The 17,798-nt window shown below is 51.3% G+C and overlaps 1 protein-coding gene across 1 annotated transcript in view; it reads right to left on the reverse strand.

Moving 5' to 3' along the window:
* Nucleotides 1–14,496, reverse strand: part of IGFBP7 (insulin like growth factor binding protein 7) — a 47,159-nt gene extending 32,663 nt beyond the window's left edge. Inside the window, exon 1 of the mRNA XM_038758771.1 lies at nucleotides 13,865–14,496. Coding sequence (XP_038614699.1) covers nucleotides 13,865–14,432 — 568 coding nt within the window. The 5' untranslated portion in view covers nucleotides 14,433–14,496. The remainder of the gene's footprint in view (nucleotides 1–13,864) is intronic.
* Between the last annotated feature and the right edge of the window lie 3,302 nt (nucleotides 14,497–17,798).

The raw sequence follows: 17,798 nt of genomic DNA on the forward strand, positions 1-17,798 counted from the left end.
TCACACTCTTAATCCCCATTGTACCAATGAGGTAACAGATACAGGTCACACAGCAGAAATGTGGTGGAGTGGGGATTAGAACCCAGGTCCTTCTGACTCCTACACCTGTGCTTTATCCACTAAGCCACCCTGCTATATTCCCAGAGCCTGGGAGCGCCAGAGGGTGGACCAGGCCCAGTTTGACCAAGAAGATCTGGGCTTGACATCACTAGTTTGAAAGCGTCAGAGCACAGCCAACATCCCGTGTCCCCGCCTTCCGGAAAACACAGCCTGGTGCATCCGGAGGTCCTAACACAGTTCAGCGTTTTGGCAGGATTGAAATGAATGCTCCAAAATGACGTAGATGAACCCGAGAGGTCACCAAGCAGGCACCCCATGGATCTTGGTTGCCCCCAACTTTGGCATTTTAAATACCTAGGAAAAAAGCTGGGACCCACAGGAAGCCTTACTGGATGCTCCAATGGGTCCCCGGAGTCCAACCCTTCCATTGCCCGGCGGGACGGGGGCATTGCGTTTACTCTTTCAGGATACCCAAATGCTCCTCAGCTGGAGGCGGAAACACAGAAGATGGGTGTCCCCTTGTCAGAGGTCTGCAAGGAATGTTCCTGGTTACCCTGTCCAGAAGCAGCCACAATATAGAGCTGACTCTGGCCCCAAGAGCACATGAGCAAGGGGATTCAAAAACAAGGACCCTGAAATAAGCTCCTAGGGGGCAGGGCTCGTGTCTACTAATCCTACTGTGCTCAGTGCTCTTCAGTATAGCGCTCTGCACACAACAGGGACTCAATCACTAGTATTAGACTGTCAATTCCTTGAGGGCAGGGGCCATATCTAGTAACTACTACTAACTACTGTACTCTCCCCAGTGCTCAGTTCAGTGCTCTGCACCCAGCAGGGACTCAATCCATAGAATTAGATTGTCAGTTCCTTAAGGGCAGGGGCCATGAACACTAACTACTGTACTCTCCCAAGTGCTTGGACCACAGGGACCATATCTAATTCCCAACTGTGTATTCTCTCCCAGTATTTGGCACACAGTTAAGTGCTATTGCTACTACAGAGCTCTCCACCCAGTAGAATGGCAGCTCCTTGAGGGCAGGGATTGTGACTACTAACTCTACTGTACTCTCCCAAGGGTTTAGCATAATGCTCTGCACAAAGTAGGCACTCAATAAATACCAGCAATGGAATGATCAATTTCTAGGGACTGAAAAGTGTTCATGGAGTTTCCAATGTGTCTTACTCCTAACCAAGAAAAATTCATCTCATTCAATAGGGAAAAATTCCTACACCATTTGCACTCTCCCCAACCCCACAGGCATAGAGACACCTTTTTCTGGATTATGCTGAGTGAATTTACTACAAGAATCTTTCTTAGCATCAGAAGGTTTAAACAAATCCTAAGAAGGTATTTTTTTTGTCATGGGACCAGGTCTCCTTAATTTTTGCAAACAAGATTATTTTCCTCCCTGAAAATGCTACTTTCTGAGTTTTCCCAGTAAATTTACTCGACATTTCTAAAGTTTGCATTGGGAACAGTCGTAATGTTCAACTGGCGGAACACTGAGAACTGGCCCAACACAATTCAGCCAGAACATGGATCTGCTCGAGTGTTAATTCCTTTCATTCTTCCTGTGCAAAGTATAAAAACACTGCCAAAGGTTAAAAGAAAACTAATGAAAGGTATTTGGCTCAGAAGCATTTGTGTCTGTCTCATGACTCAGGTTATGGGTAGATTCACTCACCCTTGCTCTCTCTGCTCTGCCCACTCCCCCCAGCTGCCCCAGCTTGGACCCCTTGGGGAACTGTCACCCAAAGCCCCAGCTGAGGACTGGTGGGATTTTGGCTGTGGGAGCAAGGGGGCTGGGAGGAGGCAAAGGACAGGCTTGAAGGAGTGAAGAGGCCATAAAGCTACCATTTTGGACTTTGTAGTCTTGACTGGAGGCTCCAGTCTGGTCTGGCCAGAGGTGGAGGCTGAGTGAGGCAGGAAATCCGGCTCCCACAGCTGCAGGGTACCCCTCTCTCCCTTGCCGCGGTGGAGGGGGGGCCCCCATGTTTCTGTCTCTGTTGAGATGCCCGCTGCTTCACTGAGTTCTTAACCCCACCCTTAACCCAAGCAGCCTCCCAGCTTGGGTGACCCAGGCCCCTTCAGGGTCCCACCGGGATTTGGAAAGGTACCACAGAGAGAGATAAGTCCCTGGCCACCTTAGCTTTGCCCGTCCTTAAACAGATCCCCCCGTGGGCACGGACCAGCCCATCACCACCCTTGGCCCCAAGCATGGGCTGGCCACCCATCTGGCCCTGTGCACCGACTGGCCTACTGAACCAGCCCCGGGCATGGACTGGCACGCTTGGTCCAGGGCTCACAACTGTGGAGGATCAGGTCTGCCAATCATGTAAGAAGCCCAGATGGTGGAGGTGCAAACATTTTTACTGAACGATCACAAGCGGCAGAGAGCAGGCGCTCCTGGGGACAGCGACTGGGAGACAAATCTCACCTTGTTCCCGGCTTCCAAGTCTTTACAGAAGCCCTTGCTGACTGGAAGGGGCTGGGACAACGTGGTGAATGAAATCCCTCTGAAGAGAGAGGCGGTGTGACCCAGTGGAAAGAACATGGGGAAAATAACCCCAAAACTGTGAGCCCCATGTGGGATAGGGACTGTGCCTGATTTGATTGCATGTCTACTTCAGAGCCTAGCACAGTGCTTAGCATATAGCAGTTAAATACTATTATTATTATTATTGTTACCATTACGGGGCTGGGGGTCAAGAGACCTAAGTTCAAGTCCCAGCTCTGCTGTGTGACCTTGGACAGGTTAGTTTACCTTTCTGGGGCTCTAGACAGTAAGTTCCTTGTGGGCAGTGATCATGTCAACTATTTTATTGTACTCTCCCCAAGTGTTTTGCACACTGTAAGTGCTCAAGAAACACCACTGATTGATTGGGCTTGAGTTTCCTCACCTGTAAAGTGGAGCTATGATCTGATTATCTGAATAATAATAATAAAATAATAATAATAACAGTGTTGGTATTTGTTAAGTGCTTACTATGTGCCAAGCACTGTCCTAAGCGCTGGGATAGATACAAGGTTATTAGGTTGTCCCACTTGGAGCTCACAGTCTTGATTCCCCATTTTCCAGATGAGGTAACTGAGGCACAGAGAAGGTAAGTGACTTGCCCAAGGTCACACAGCTGACAAGTGGCAGAGCCAGGATTAGAACCCATGACCTCTGACTCCCATGCCCCTGCTCCTTCCACTAAGCCACGCTGCTTCTCATCCACTCAAGCACTTGGCACAGTGCTCGGCACACAGTAAGCAAAGAAATACCATGATCATTATTATCTCCTCTTTTCTCCTTTCCTCTGAAGATAATAGATTTAGAAAGAGCAGCAGAGAAGAGGAGGAGAACCCAGGACCAAGCTATACTACAGACTGGAGTGCTCAGCTGGGGAGAGCTGAGTATGGGCTCACCTAAGGAAGCAGTATGGCTCAATGGAATGAGCACAGGCCTGGGTGTCAGAAGACCAGCATCCTAATCCCAACTCCTCCACTCGTGGGCTAGTCACAACTTCTCTGGCCCTCAGTTACTGTAAAATGGGGATTAAATATTATTTCCTCCTACTTGGACTGTGAGCCTCCTGTGGGGCAAGGATTGTGTCCAAACTGATTATCTTGTGCTTAGTACAGTGCTTGGCACATAGTAAAGGCTTAATAAATATCATTGATTTTTTTGGGGGGGGAAGGGGCATGAACAGCACAATGGGGACAAGTCATTCTCTGAAGGACCACCAGCCAACTAATCAAGAGTACTTATTGAATGCCTTCTATGGGCAAAGCACTGTCTTAAGAGCTTGGGTGGGTATGATAGAGGTAGATACAATCTCTACTACTGAGGAGTTTACAATCTACAGTATGCAGGGCACTTGGGAAAGAAAACTAGAATAAGCAGACAGGATTTCTGCCCTAAAGGGATGTACAAACCCTGAAACTGACTGATACTATACTTCATTTCCCTGGGGGAGTGGGGGTGGGAGGGGGAGAGGGGGAGAGAGAGGGGGGGGGGGAGAGAGGGAGAGAGGGGGAGGGGAGAGAGAGAGAGAGAGAGAGAGAGAGACAGAGAGAGAGAGAGAGAGAGAGAGAGAGAGAAAAGAAACAGGCTCTCAGTCCTTCCTTCTTCGTACAAGTCTCTCGTTCATGAGGTGAGCCAGAGCTGGCCCTGGAAATTAAACACGCCCACCCTACCCCCGTGTTTCTGGCTGACACAACGTAAACCATTCTCTGAAAACTGGGGCGCACGGCTCGTGCCAGATCCCGGATCAGGATTGCTAAAACAAGCAGCTCTGCCCACAGCTGGCAGCAAGCTTCTCTGCGCATAGCTGGCACCAAGCCACCCTACCCACAGCTGGCACTAAACCAACCTGGACACAGCTGGCACTGCCCACAGCTCTACTTGCTGGTCAGGCACCAGCAAGTAGGTCTCCCCGAAGCTTGCACCAAGCTGCCCTAACCACAGCCAGCACTTCCCACAGCCGGCACGAAGCCACTCTGCCCACAGCTCCGTCCCAAGTGGGCATCAAACAGGAACACTGCCCAAAGGTGTCTTTGGTGGGCCTAGGGTGCATTCCTTTTCAAGCCCTGCCCAGGTGGAATTCTTGGCATCGGGTAAACGGTCCCTGCAGACTTGGCTCCGCATCTGGGTTTTGCACCCATGGCAGGCAGGCTGAGTCCAATCTGACTAACCTGTACCTACTCTGACACTCACCCCCCCCCGTAAGTACTCTATAAATACAGCATTGTTACTATGATTATTATCAAAGAAGGTGGGGTTGGGAGTCCCTGGGACCAAAAGGCTGACAAGAAACTGTATTGAAGTCCTCTTCTCTTCTTAGAAAACCCAGATGGAATTTTGTTCCTCCACCCCACCCTCTTTTTCCTTCTTCCCCCAGCATCTTACGGTCAGCGTGGGGAAGGCCTGAAAGGAAATTCCACAATTCAATCACCTCCTTCCGCAAAACCCAACTCCTTTCAAGCTGAGACTCCCTCAGATTCCTCCCAGCCCCTCTTGGGAGAGACGTCTCTAAGTCCCCATCCACCTCGCTGGTCCCAGACGGCCTTGCCGACACCAGAAAAATGGGATGTTGCAGTAGTTACTCTGCATAACATGATATGGTGCATTACTTGCTAATCTGCAGAATTCTGACTCTTCTCCGGGGGGACCCCTTCTCTGGGCCCCGCGGCTGGGTCCCTGGGAAGGCGGGCACTGTATCTGAGTGCCCTAGGATCAGGGATAGACTGGCTGAACCCTAGACAGTTCCAGTGGGATAAAACTGGATCTCTGGCTGTCCTGTGGACAGGGGACACTAGGCTGGACACCAGATTGTCACATTCAGTCGGTCAACTATATTTATTGAGCGCTTACCATGGGAGGAGCACAGTACTAGGCGCTTGGGAGAGTATAATAACAGACACATTCCCTGCCCACAACGAGATTACAGTCTAGAAGGGGAGTCAGACGTTAACACAAATAAATTACAGATATGTACATAAGTGCTCTGGGACTGGGAAGGGGGATGAATAAGAAGGAGCAAGTCAAGGTGACTCAGAAGGGAGTGAGAGAAGAGGAAAGGAGGGCTTACCTAGCCATGGAAGGCCTCTTGGAGGAGATGGGCCTTCAATAAGGCTTTGAAAGGGGAGAGAATAACTGTCTGTCGGATTCAAGGAAGGAGAGTGTTCCAGGCCAGAGGCAGGATGTGGGCGAGAGGTCGGTGGCGAGATAGACGAGATGGAGGTAGAGTGAGAAGGTTGATAATAGAGGACCAAAGTGTGCAGGCTGGATTGGAGCAGGAGAGTAGTGAGGTGAGGTAGGAGGAGGCAAAGTGATTGAGTGCTTTAAAGACTGTCTTTGTGGGATGGACCTGGATGATTGGCCCTATGGATAAGGGACACAGGGCTGGACACTGGACTATTTTTCCAGCAGCTTCATTCCAGAAGTATTTTGAAAAACCCAGCTGGAAAAAAGTGCTTGTCCTGGGCCCGATTCTGTCAGGTCCGAAAACTCCTTCTTTTTTTCTTTTCTTTTCTTTTTTTAATGTTATTTGTTAGGGACTTACTATATGCCAGACACTGTACTAAGAGCTGGGGCAGATATAAGGTTGGACAAAGACCCTGTCCCAAATCAGGCTCACAATCTTAATTCCTATTTTACAGATGAAGTAACTGAGGCCCAAGGAAGTTAAGTAACTCGTTCAAAGTCACACAGCAGACAAGGGTCAGAGCTGGAATCAGAACACATCTGGGTTTTCAGCTTTCAGCTCTGAACAGAAAAGGGGGACAGCTCTCTCACTCTCTGGGTCGCTGGAGGGAAAGGAAGCAATTTTCTTCTTAAATGACAATCCTTTCTTTCCTAGCCAGTCTGGGTGGGGAACAAAGACAGTCAGCTCTGCCAGACCACGGGCAGGAAAGCGACTGTAGAAAGAGGAATCGTTCTTCTGACAATGTGGGTCTGTTGGTCCTGAGCCTGGGGGCCAGGATGCTGGGATTCTGGTCCCAGCTCTGCCCCTAACCTGCTGTGTGACCTTGGCCAAGTCACTAAACTCTCTGGGCTTCAGTTTCCTCATCTGTAAAATCGGGATAAGATCCCTGCTCTTCCTCCTTCTTAGACTATGAGACCCAGGTGGGACAGGGACTCTGATTCAATTACCTTGTGTCTACCTCAGGGCTTAGCACAGTACTTGGCACATAGGATGTGCCAACCCAACACCATCTTTATTGTAGGCTGGGTTGCGGTGCCAGAAGAAACAGTGGAGCGGTGGGGCAGTTGCCAGTTCAGGCTTGATGAGAACTTGGATAGCAGGAGGCATCTTAAACCACACAGCACATCAACCACAGGCAGCTAATGGATGGGTTTCAAATAATATCTTGAGTTTTTTATGGCGCTTTTACTCCCCAAATGGTTGCTGTACTTCTCTCACTTTTTGCCTTCCCAACAACCCTGTGGGGTAGCTAGAGAGGAAGGCTCTGTAATCCCCATGATACAGATGAGGAAACTGAGATTCAGAACTGTTAAGTGATTTATCCACGGTCACTCCGCAAAACTGATGGCAGAGCTCCAACTCGAATCCAGGTCCTCTGGCTTTCAGACCAGCCCTCTTCCATTACACCCCACTGCCATCCCTGCAAAGTGATTAATGTCTCCATCTGGCAGCCTTACTGTTAACGGTGCACACGACACTCTATTAAGCACTAGAGAAAGTACACTAGAAGTGCAAGGAATATTCCCTGCTCACCAGGAGCTTAATATCAAACAACTAACCTATTCTTAAAAACCCAGGAATAGAGACTTCATAGTCCCTGCTTCAAGAGCCCATTCCAGTGTTCAACCACCCTCACTGTCACAATCATTCCAATGTCTAAACTAAATTTCTCTAATGTCTAAATTAAATCTCTCAGTTGAAGTTCCTTTATCCTCTAGGGAAATACAGGAACAACTGGCCAGCATCCTCCTCAATTCCACTGTTGAATGATTTTTCCTGTACTTATTTAAGCTGTCCCTCTGCCAGTCCAACTGTACTAAAATATAAGGAGGGCAGAGGAAACGTTTTAAGGAACCGGTAAAACAGAACCTTACATAGTGCTGCATCCCAGCTGAAAACTGGGAGTCAATTGCCACAGACAGACCAGCCTGGCATGCTGCAATTGAGAATGAGAGATGAGGCAAGAGAGAGAAAACTGAGCCAAGTGCTGAAAATTCAAAACCAACAGCCCAACGGTGGAGGGGGGGGAGGGAGGGAGAGAGAGAGAGAGAGAGAGAGAGAGTGTGTGTGTGTGTGTGTATGTGTGCATCTGTGTTAACAAAATGTAGGCAAGATTGTGGATCTCACCTGAGTCCTTCAAGACACACATGCACCCATATGGGAATTTCACCATCGGAGGCTCCTTCTCTGAGTTCACAGGATAACTTTTGTCAGAACGTACTGACTGTAGGGTCTATCTATTGCCACCTCCAAGTTCCCCTCCACCCAGCCCTCCACAGTGTAAGGGCCACAACTGGACACAGGAATCTGATGGGAGCACAAGAAGTGGGAATAGCAGCAGCAGTAAACAACATTTATTGAGCATCAACTTGGTGCAGTGCACTGGAATAAGCACTTTGGAAGTACAGCATAAAGTGACATGTTCCCTGCCCACAAGGTGTTTACCCTCTAATGGAGGAAACAAATATAAAAATATTTACAACCAGAGTGGTGAAAATAAACTGAGCAGAAATACATTCATGAGGACTAAGGAGGTCGTAAAAGTTACGTGCTAGAGTGGCTGAAGGGAATGGTATGGCTCAGGGTGTTGGGAAATCAATCATGGAAGGCTTGTTGAAGGAGGTGGAATCTGGGAGGGATTTGAATGTGGGGAGAGCTGTGCTCTATCTGAAGTTGGGAGAGTGAGCAAGGGAACAGAGGCAGCTAAGTTGAGAGTGAGTTACGGTTTGGGAGGTTGGGTTGGGAGGAGCCAAGTGAGCAAGTGGGGAAATAGAAGGTGAAGAGAGCGGACATGTAAGGTGGGGGTCGGGTGATGGAGAACCTTGAAGTCGACTGAGGGAGCGGAGAGATGTGGGCCAGGTGATGCTTCCAAAAGAGGATCTGTGCTGCAGCTGCAGCAGCAGCATGGAGAATAGACTGGATGGAGAGATGCTGGAGGCTGGGAGACCAGTGAGGAGGCTCATAGTCTCTTCCCTTTGCCAACAGTTGGCTGTGTGCAGAGCTCGCTGGAAACAGATGTTTGGGACCACACTGGGGTAGACGCCAGTGATGGGACTGAAGGGTCTGAGAGGAGAGCCAGAAAGGGAGGTAGCCCCACATCCTTGGAAGAGAGGACCAACTGGGAAGCAGCGTGGCCTACGGAAAGAGAACGGGCTTGGGAGTCAGAGGACCTGGTTCTAAACCCAACTCTGACACTTGTCTGCTGTGTGACCCTGGCCAAGTCACTTCACTTCTCTGTGCCCCAGTTACCTCATCTGTAAAATGGGGATTAAGGCTGTGAGGCCACGTGGGACACGTGCCCAACCTGATTAACTTGTCTTTAGGCCAGGGCTTAGTAAAGTTCCTGGAACATAATATGCACTTAACAAATTCCATAAACAAACGAACAAGAAAACTAGGTTGGAACTTTCATGTAACCTTCTAACAGGGCTCTGGTCAACTTCAAAGCGCATTCAGAAAGGTTACCTTTTCTATGTCAAAAACAGGATCTCCACCCTTCTAGACTGTAAACTCATTTTGGGCAGGAAATGGGTCTACCAACTTTGTTCTACTCCCCTGAGCACTTAAGTACAGATCTGTAATAATAATAATAATAATAATAATAATAATAATGGTATTTATTAAGTGCTTACTATTTGCCTAGCACTGTTCTAAATGCTGGGGTAGATACAAGGTAATCAGGTTGTCCCCGATGGGGCTCACAGTCTTAATCCCCATTTTACAGATGAGGTAACGGAGGCACAGAGAAGTTAAGTGACTTGCCCAAGGTCACACAGCTGACAAGTGGGGGAGCTGGGATTAGAACCCACGTCCTCTGACTCCCAAGCCTGTACTCTTGCCAATAGGCCATGCTGCTTCTCTGTACATTCTAAGTGCTCAATAAATAACATTGGTTGATTTTATTATTAATGTCATCATCATCAATAATGATAATACTATTTGTTAAGTGCTTACTATATGTCAAGCACTTTTTTAAGCATGGGGTAGATACAATATAATCAGGTCTCACACCCCAAGCGGAGGGAGAACAGGTACTGAATCCCTATTTAGCAGATGAGGGAACTGAGGCTCAGAGAAGTTAAATGCCTTGCCTGAGGTCACATAGCAGACAAGTGGCATGTCACTTCCCTTCAAAGCCCTACTGAGAGCTCACCTCCTCCAGGAGGCCTTCCCAGACTGAGCCCCATCCTTCCTCTCCCCCTCTTCCCCCTCCCCATCCCCCCGCATTACCTCCTTCCCCTCCCCACAGCACCTGTATATATGTATATATGTTTGTACGTATTTATTACTCTATTTTATTTGTACATATTTATTCTATTTTATTTTGTTAATATGTTTTGTTTTGTTGTCTGTCTCCCCTTTCTAGACTGTAAGCCCGCTGTTGGGTAGGGACCGTCTCTATATGTTGCCAACTTGTACTTCCCAAGCACTTAGTGCAGTGCTCTGCACACAGTAAGTGCTCAATAAATACAATTGAATGAATGAAGTGGCGAAGCTGGAATTAGAAATCATGTCCTCTGACTCCAATGCCTGTGTTCTTTCCACTAGGCCTTCCTCCTTCATTCCTCAAAAAGATGTAACATCTAGTGGGGGATGAAACTATGTGTGTTATGCTAAGGAATTAATTTTCCTGCCCTATACATTGACTCCCCAAAGAGATAGAATTTAGAAGGAATGCCCCCCCAACCAACCCCGCTTAGACTGTAAGCTCCATGTAGGTCAGGTCCTGGATCCAAACTTCTTATCCGTTTCTATCCCAGGTCCTAGGACACAGGAAGTGCTTAACAAACCCACAGTTATTAGTACTATGCAGAAGGATTTACATTCTGACCATCACCCTTGGGGACGTTTTAAGTAGAAGGCATCGAATGTTTGAGACCTCTTCTGGTTTCTGAGGAAATGTTACTGAACTCTTATTTAAAGCCTAGGGAAAAGGCCAGCTCTGCTCAGGCCATCTAACTGACAGCTGAACTGCCTCCTCCTTGTCCCCTTCCTTCTTCTCCCAGGAACTTTCTGCTACCCTGGTGCACTCACTCAATCAATTAATGGTATTGACTGAGTGCCTGCTGGGTGCAAAATCCTGCACAAAGGGCTTAGGAGAACATGATGGAACTCAAGGATTTTACAATCTGATGAAAATTTGCTCCTCAAGGAGAATATCTCTGAGGCCCCGTCCTTCAGCTGGGACCATGATACTTCGGCATGTTACTCCCCTCCTCAATAATCTCCAGTGGCTACCAATCAATTTATGCATCAGGCAAAAACTCCTCACTCTCAGCTTCAAGGCTGTCCATCCCCTCGCCCCCTCCTACCTCACCTCCCTTCTTTCCTTCTACAGCCCAGCCCGCACCCTCCGCTCCTCTGCCGCTAACCTCCTCACTGGTCCTCATTCTCGCCTGTCCCGCCGTCGACCCCCCAGCCCATGTTCTCCCCCTGGCCTGGAATTCCCTCCCTCCGCACATCCGCCAAGCTAGCTCTCTTCCTCCCTTCAAAGCCCTACTGAGAGCTCACCTCCTCCAGGAGGCCTTCCCAGACTGAGCCCCCCCTTCTTCTCTCTCTCCTCCCCCTCCCCATCTCCCCCGCCCTACCTCCTTCCCCTCCCCACAGCACCTGTATGTATGTTTGTACAGATTTATTACTCTATTTTACTTGCACATATTTACCATTCTATTTATTTTATTTTGTTAATATATTTTGTTTTGTTGTCTGTCTCCCCCTTCTAGACTGTGAGCCCACTGTTGGATAGGGACCATCCCTATATGTTGCCAACTTGTACTTCCCAGGCGCTTAGCACAGTGCTCTGCACACAGTAAGCGCTCAGTAAATACAATTGAATGAATGAATGACCACCAGAGACGCTGCCAGCTGGGAGCTCCAACTCTCCCTTGGTATCGTGGCTTGTTCAAGGCCTTCAAAGAGCTGGCACATGGTTTTGCTGGAGCAGACCTGTTTTCTGCTGACTTCTCTGCCTTTTCCTCTACTACAAGGTCTGGGCTGTGTTCGTTTTATTGTTGTTGCACCTTGGCTTCCCTTTCGTTTATACTGACCTTGGGCTAGTTGGAGGTAAAGGAAGGAAACCAGATAAATGCATCAAAAATAATTTCAAAGGCATCCCCGCTGACAACAATCCAAGTAGGAGAGCAGCACGGCCAGGTGGGGAAGGGCACCGTCACACATAATGAACGTCCGGACCCACTGCACAGTTTGAGCCAGGGGGCTCGCTCCCCCTGAAGGGGCCACCCCCGCTCCCAGGACCCAGTCAGAAAGCAAATCAGCATGGAAATTGCCTCTTGACCATAACCAAGCGTGCCAGCCCCTCGCCCACCACCCTGGACTCTGGAGGGTGAGACTGGTGCCCCCACCCAACTCTTCCCCCTCTCCTCTTTTATGCTATTTGTTAAGCCGTCACTATGTGTCATAACTGTTCTAAGCGCTGGGGTAGCTACAAGTTCATTAGTTTGAACAGAGTCACTGTCCCACGTGGGGCTCACAGTCTAAGTAGGAGGGAGAACATGAGAACTGAAGCACAGAGAAGTTAAAAGTGACTTGCTCGAGGTCACACAGCAAGCGGTGATAAGAGCTGGGGTTAGAACCCAGGTCCTCTGACTCCGAAGCCCATGTTCTTTCCACTAGTTCATGCTGCTTCTCCCAGGGGGGCGAGGGGCAGGGGAGAAAACAGGACATGCAGGCATGGGAAAGAAAGTAAGATTCGGTTGGCTTGCGGGGCTGTGGGGCAAAGGGAGGACTTTTCTCTAAATAAAGATCCCTCTGCGGGCACTGACCCACCTCTGCCCTGCATCTGTGGGTGAGGGTGGGGGAGAGAAGCATGTCTCCTCTCACTCTCTTTGGATGCAAAGTGGAAAGGGGGAGGGAAGTAATAATAATAATAATAATGGCATTTATTAATCGCTTACTCTGTGCAAAGCACTGTTCTAAACACTGGGGAGGTTACAAAGGGATCAGGTTGTCCCACGGGGGCTCACAGCCTTAATCCCCATTTTACAGATGAGGTAACTGAGGCACAGAGAAGTTAAGTGACTTGCCCAAAGTCACACAGCTGACAGTTGGCGGAGCCGGGATTTGAACCCATGACCTCTGACTCCAAAGCCCGTGCTCTTTCCATTGAGCCACGCTGCTTCTCATTAAGGGAAAGGGAAGAGGATGAAGAGGGAGGAGGGAAACAAGGGAAGGGAGAAAGGAGGAGGGTGGGAGGAAAGGAGAAAAGGAAGGGGGGAGGAGGTATGAAGGAGAGGAGGGAAGGAAGGAAAGAGGAGAGGAGGAAGGGAAGGGAGAAAGGAGGAGGGAAGAAGCAGCAGCATGGTCTACTGTAAAGAGCTTGGGCCTGGGACTCAGAAGACCCGTGTTCTAATCGCGGCTTCATCACTTGTCTGCCGTTTGACCTGGGGCAAATCACTTAATTTCTCAATGTCTCAGTTACCTTGTCTGTGAAATGGGGATTAAGACTGTGAGAGCCCCATGTGGGACATGGACTGTGTCCCCCCTGATTATACTGTATCTACCCCATCTCTTAGTACAGTACCTGGCACGTAGTAAGCGCTTAGCGAGTACCACAAAAAAAAGGGGAAGGAAGGGAGAATGGAAGGAGGAGGCAGGGGAGGGAGGTGAAAAGGTAGGGTGGAGGAGGAAGGAAGGAGGGGAAAGGAGGAGGATGGAGGAGAGGGTGTATGGAGGAGGGAAAGGGGGAGGAAGAAAGGATGGAGGAAGGAGAAAGGGAGGATGAAGGAGAGGGAGGAGGGGAAGGAGGAATCAATCAATCAATCGTATTTATTGAGCACTTACTGTGTGCAGAGCACTGTACTAAGCGCTTGGGAAGTCCAAGTTGGCAACCTATAGAGACAGTCCCTACCCAACAGTGGGTTCACAGTCTAAAAGGGGGAGACAGAGAACAAAACCAAACATACTAACAAAATAAAATAAATAGAATAGATATGTACAAGTAAAATAAGTAGAGTAATAAATACGTACAAACATATATAGATATATACAGGTGCTGTGGGGAAGGGAAGGAGGTAAGATGGGGGGGATGGAGAGGGGGACGAGGGGGAGAGAAAGGGAGGATGGGGCGGGCGGGGTGGTGCCCGGAACCCACCTTGCTCGCAGGTGCCCTTGCTGAGCTGGCTGATGGGCTTCTCCCCGCGGGTTTGGGCCTTTAGGCTGGCGGCCCGCAGCTGGCAGCCGCTGGGGTAGGTGAGCCCGTCGCTGCCGCACACGGGGTAGGGGGCCTTGCAGACGCAGACGCCGACGCCGCTGGCCCCGGGCCCTGATGCCCCCGCCGCCGCTGCTGCCCCGGCTTTACCCTTCCGCCTGTTGCGGCTCTTGAGGCACTCCATGCCCGGGGCGCAGTGTCCCCTGCCGCCCCCGCAGGGCTCGCCCTCGCCGCGGGTGCAGACGGGGCAGCATCCGCAGGCGTCCCGCGTCTCGCCCAGGGGGCACCCGCGCGGGGGCAGCGGGGGGCAGGCGGCCGGTTGGCAGGGCCCGCAGGCGGGGCCGCCGCCGGCCTGGGACACGGCCCACGCGGAGCCGGAGGCGAGGGGCACCAGCGGGGGCAGCAGCAGCAGCAGCAGCAGCAGCAGCAGCACCGGCAGCACCGGCGGCAGCAGCACCGTTGGCACCGGCGGCGGGGGCACCGCCGGCTGCCGACGCGGGGACCCGGGCATGCCGCCTTCCTGGGGGCGGCCAAGGGGGAAGGGGACCGGGGGGAACGGGGGGGCGGCCTCCCTCCCTCCCTCTCTCTGTGTCTCTCTCTCTCACTCACACACACACACACACACACACACACACACACACAGACACACTCGGACCCGCACCCGCCGCTCCGGACGACGACTGCGGGTGGCACGGACCGAGACTCCCCCTCCTTAGACCGCGCCCCCCTCGCCCGGGGATAAACCACACCCCGGGGACGGCAGGGAGGAGGGGGAGGGGGAGGGGGAGGGGGAGGGGGAGGGGGACTGACGGGGAGAGGGGGAGAGGAAAGAGGAGGGGAGGGAGGATGGGGAGGGGAAAGAGAGGATGGGGAAAGGGAGGAGGAGGGAGGAGGAGGTGGGATGGACGGAGGGGGAGGGAGGAGGAGGAAGAGGACTGACAGGCAGAGGAAAGAGGAGGAGAGGGAGGATGGGGAGAGGGAGGGGGAGGGAGGAGGAGGAAGAGGACTGACAGGCAGAGGGGAGCGGGGGAGAGGAAAGAGGAGGCGAGGGAGGGTGGGGAGAGGAAAGAGGAGGCGAGGGAGGATGGGGAGAGGAAAGAGGAGGAGAGGGAGGATGGGGAGAGGAAAGAGGAGGAGAGGGAGGATGGGGAAAGGGAGGGGGAGGGAGGAGGAAGAGGACTGACAGGCAGAGGGGAGAGGGGGAGAAGAAAGAGGAGGGGCGGGAGGATGGGAAGAGGAAAGAGGAGGAGAGGGAGGATGGGGAAAGGGGGGAGGAGGAAGAGGACTGGCAGGCAGAGGAGAGAGGGGGAGAGGAAAGGAGGGGAGGGAGGACGGGGAGAGGAAAGAGAGGATGGGGAAAGGGAGGAGGAGGGAGGAGGGGAGGGGGAGGAGGAGGGAGGAGGGGAGGGGGAGGAGGAGGGAGGAGGGGGAGGAGGAGGAACAGGACTGACAGGCAGAGGAGAGAGGGGGAGAGGGAGGACGGGGAGAGGAAAGAGGAGGAGAGGGAGGACGGAGAGAGGAAAGAGGAGGAGAGGGAGGATGGGGAGGAGGAGGGCGGATGGGCAGCGGGGGGGCGGGAGGGGGAGGAGGAGAGAGGAGGTAGAGAGGGAGGAGGAGGAGGAGAGAGGGAAGAGGTGGAGAGGGAGGGGGCAGAGGAGGACTGAGGGGAGAGGAAAGAGGGAGGAGGTGGAGAAGGAGGAAGAAGAGGTCGGATGGACAGAGGGGGAGAGAGGAGGAAGGAGGATGAGAAGGAAAACGGAGGCAGAGAGGGAGGGGCGAGAGGGGAAGGGGCAAAGGGGGTCGCAATGAGCAGAAGGGAGGAGGAGAAGGGGGTGGAAGATTGTGCGGAAGACGGGAGGAGGAGAGCGGGGAAGAGGGCGAAGAGGAGGAGAAGGAGGCGGTGTTATAGCAGCTCCAGAGCGCGCTGCGGAAGCGACGACGGCGGAATGCCGGGGGAGAGGGTCCTGCTCCCTGGGAAAAAGGCGGGGGCCGGCTGGGAAAGCGGTCGGGCTCGGGGTCCCCTCGTCCCACGCGCTCCCGCGCCCAGGCCCACCTGCTCCCTGACCTTCGCCAGGGGTCCCCCTGCGAGGCCTTCTTAGGGCCAGCTTTCCCAGCTTGCCAGCAGGCCCCAGAGACCGGGGGGGTGGGGGGTGGGGGGTGGGGGTTAGGTTTCGTCCAGCCTACCTCCTAAGGGGGTCCACAGCTTCCCCATCCAGCATCGCTTTCATCCTCCTCACTGGGCCAGCAGCTGCTAGTCTCACCCCAGGTCCGGCCGGATGGGCCAGCTACAGTTAATAATAATAATAACAACTATTATTATTATTATGCTATTTGTTAAGTGCTTACTATGTGCCATGCACTGTTCTAAGCCCTGGGGTAGATATTCGTGATGGACACAATCCTTGTCCTACATAGGGCTCACAGTTTTAATCCCTATTTTACAGCTGAGGCAACTGAAGCACACAGAAGTGAAGTGACTTGCCCAAGGTCACACAGCAGACAAGGGGTGGAGCCGGGATTAGAACCCAGGACATTCTGACTCCCAGGCCCGGGCTTTATCCATTATACTTGCCCATAACTATCCAGGAAGGTGTAGGGGCAAACTCAATAGTCCATACTATTCTATTTTGTTAATATATTTTGTTTTGTTGTCTGTCTCCCCCTTCTAGACTGTGAGCCCGTTGTTGGGTAGGGACCGTCTCTGTATGTTGCCAACTTGTACTTCCCAAGCGCTTAGTACAGTGCTCTGCACACAGTAAGTGCTCAATAAATACGATTGAATGAATGAATGAATTAGTAGTGCCAAGCCCATGGAGATGATCACTCCCTCTGTCTCATATAGTAGTATTGGTATCTTCAATGCACTATACTGAGTGCATCCTGAGCACTATACTGAGCACCTCCTGAGTGCAACATACTGTACAGCGTGCCTTCTGAATGCAACACAATAATAATAGTAATGATGTTTGTTAAGCACTTACTATCTGCCAAGCACCGTTCTAAGCACTGGGGTAGATACAAGGTAACCAGGTTGTCCCACTTGGGGCTCACAGTCTTAACCCCCATTTTACCGATGAGGGAACTGAGACATAGATAAATTGAGTGGCTTGCCCAAGGTCACACAACAGACAAGTGGTGGAGCGGGAATTAGAACCCATGACCTCTGACTCCCAAGCCTGTGCTCTTTCCACTAAGCCACGCTGCTGCTCTGTTCTCTGCTTCTCTACTGCTTCTCACAATGTACTAAGTGCTTGGGCAAGTCTAGTAGGAGCAGTAATGCTTCCCCGCCCTTGAAGATGCGCAGGAGAGATTGGGTTACAGACACTGATTCAGAAAGTAACTGTGGCCCCATGGCTGTCACAGGGATAGGTTAGCTGAATCAATTTTCCAAATGCAACAGCCTACAGACGAACAGTGCATTCCTGTAGTTGGTAGGTCTCTCGAGGTTCCTGGCAGTACTGCCCTCGGTCCAAACCGTCAAAACCTCCCTGAAGAAAGCTTTGGGCCGGGGGGTTGCAGGGCAGTTCAGCTCCTCTCAAGCACCTATTCTGGAGGCAGGGGATTTGGTTACCAGTCAATCAATCATATTTATCGAGCGCTTACCGTGTGCAGAGCACTATACTTACTCTGCCTCATCATTAGTTACTTCATCATTCACCCACTCACTCGTGCAATGGTTGGTCTTCAATCAGTGGTATTTACTAAATGTTTATGCATTTGAGAGTACACTTAAGTAAACTGACATAATCCCTGCCGCCCCAGGAAGTTTACAATCTAGAAGGGGAGACAGACATTTGAGGAAAAACTCCTCAAATGGTAGGATGTATAAAACTACTCACAGCACACCAAGAAGTAGTGAGTGCCAAGATAGGGCTGA

The sequence above is a fragment of the Tachyglossus aculeatus genome, chromosome 17 (assembly GCF_015852505.1).
Source record: "Tachyglossus aculeatus isolate mTacAcu1 chromosome 17, mTacAcu1.pri, whole genome shotgun sequence".
In the NCBI taxonomy this organism is placed as follows: domain Eukaryota; kingdom Metazoa; phylum Chordata; class Mammalia; order Monotremata; family Tachyglossidae; genus Tachyglossus; species Tachyglossus aculeatus.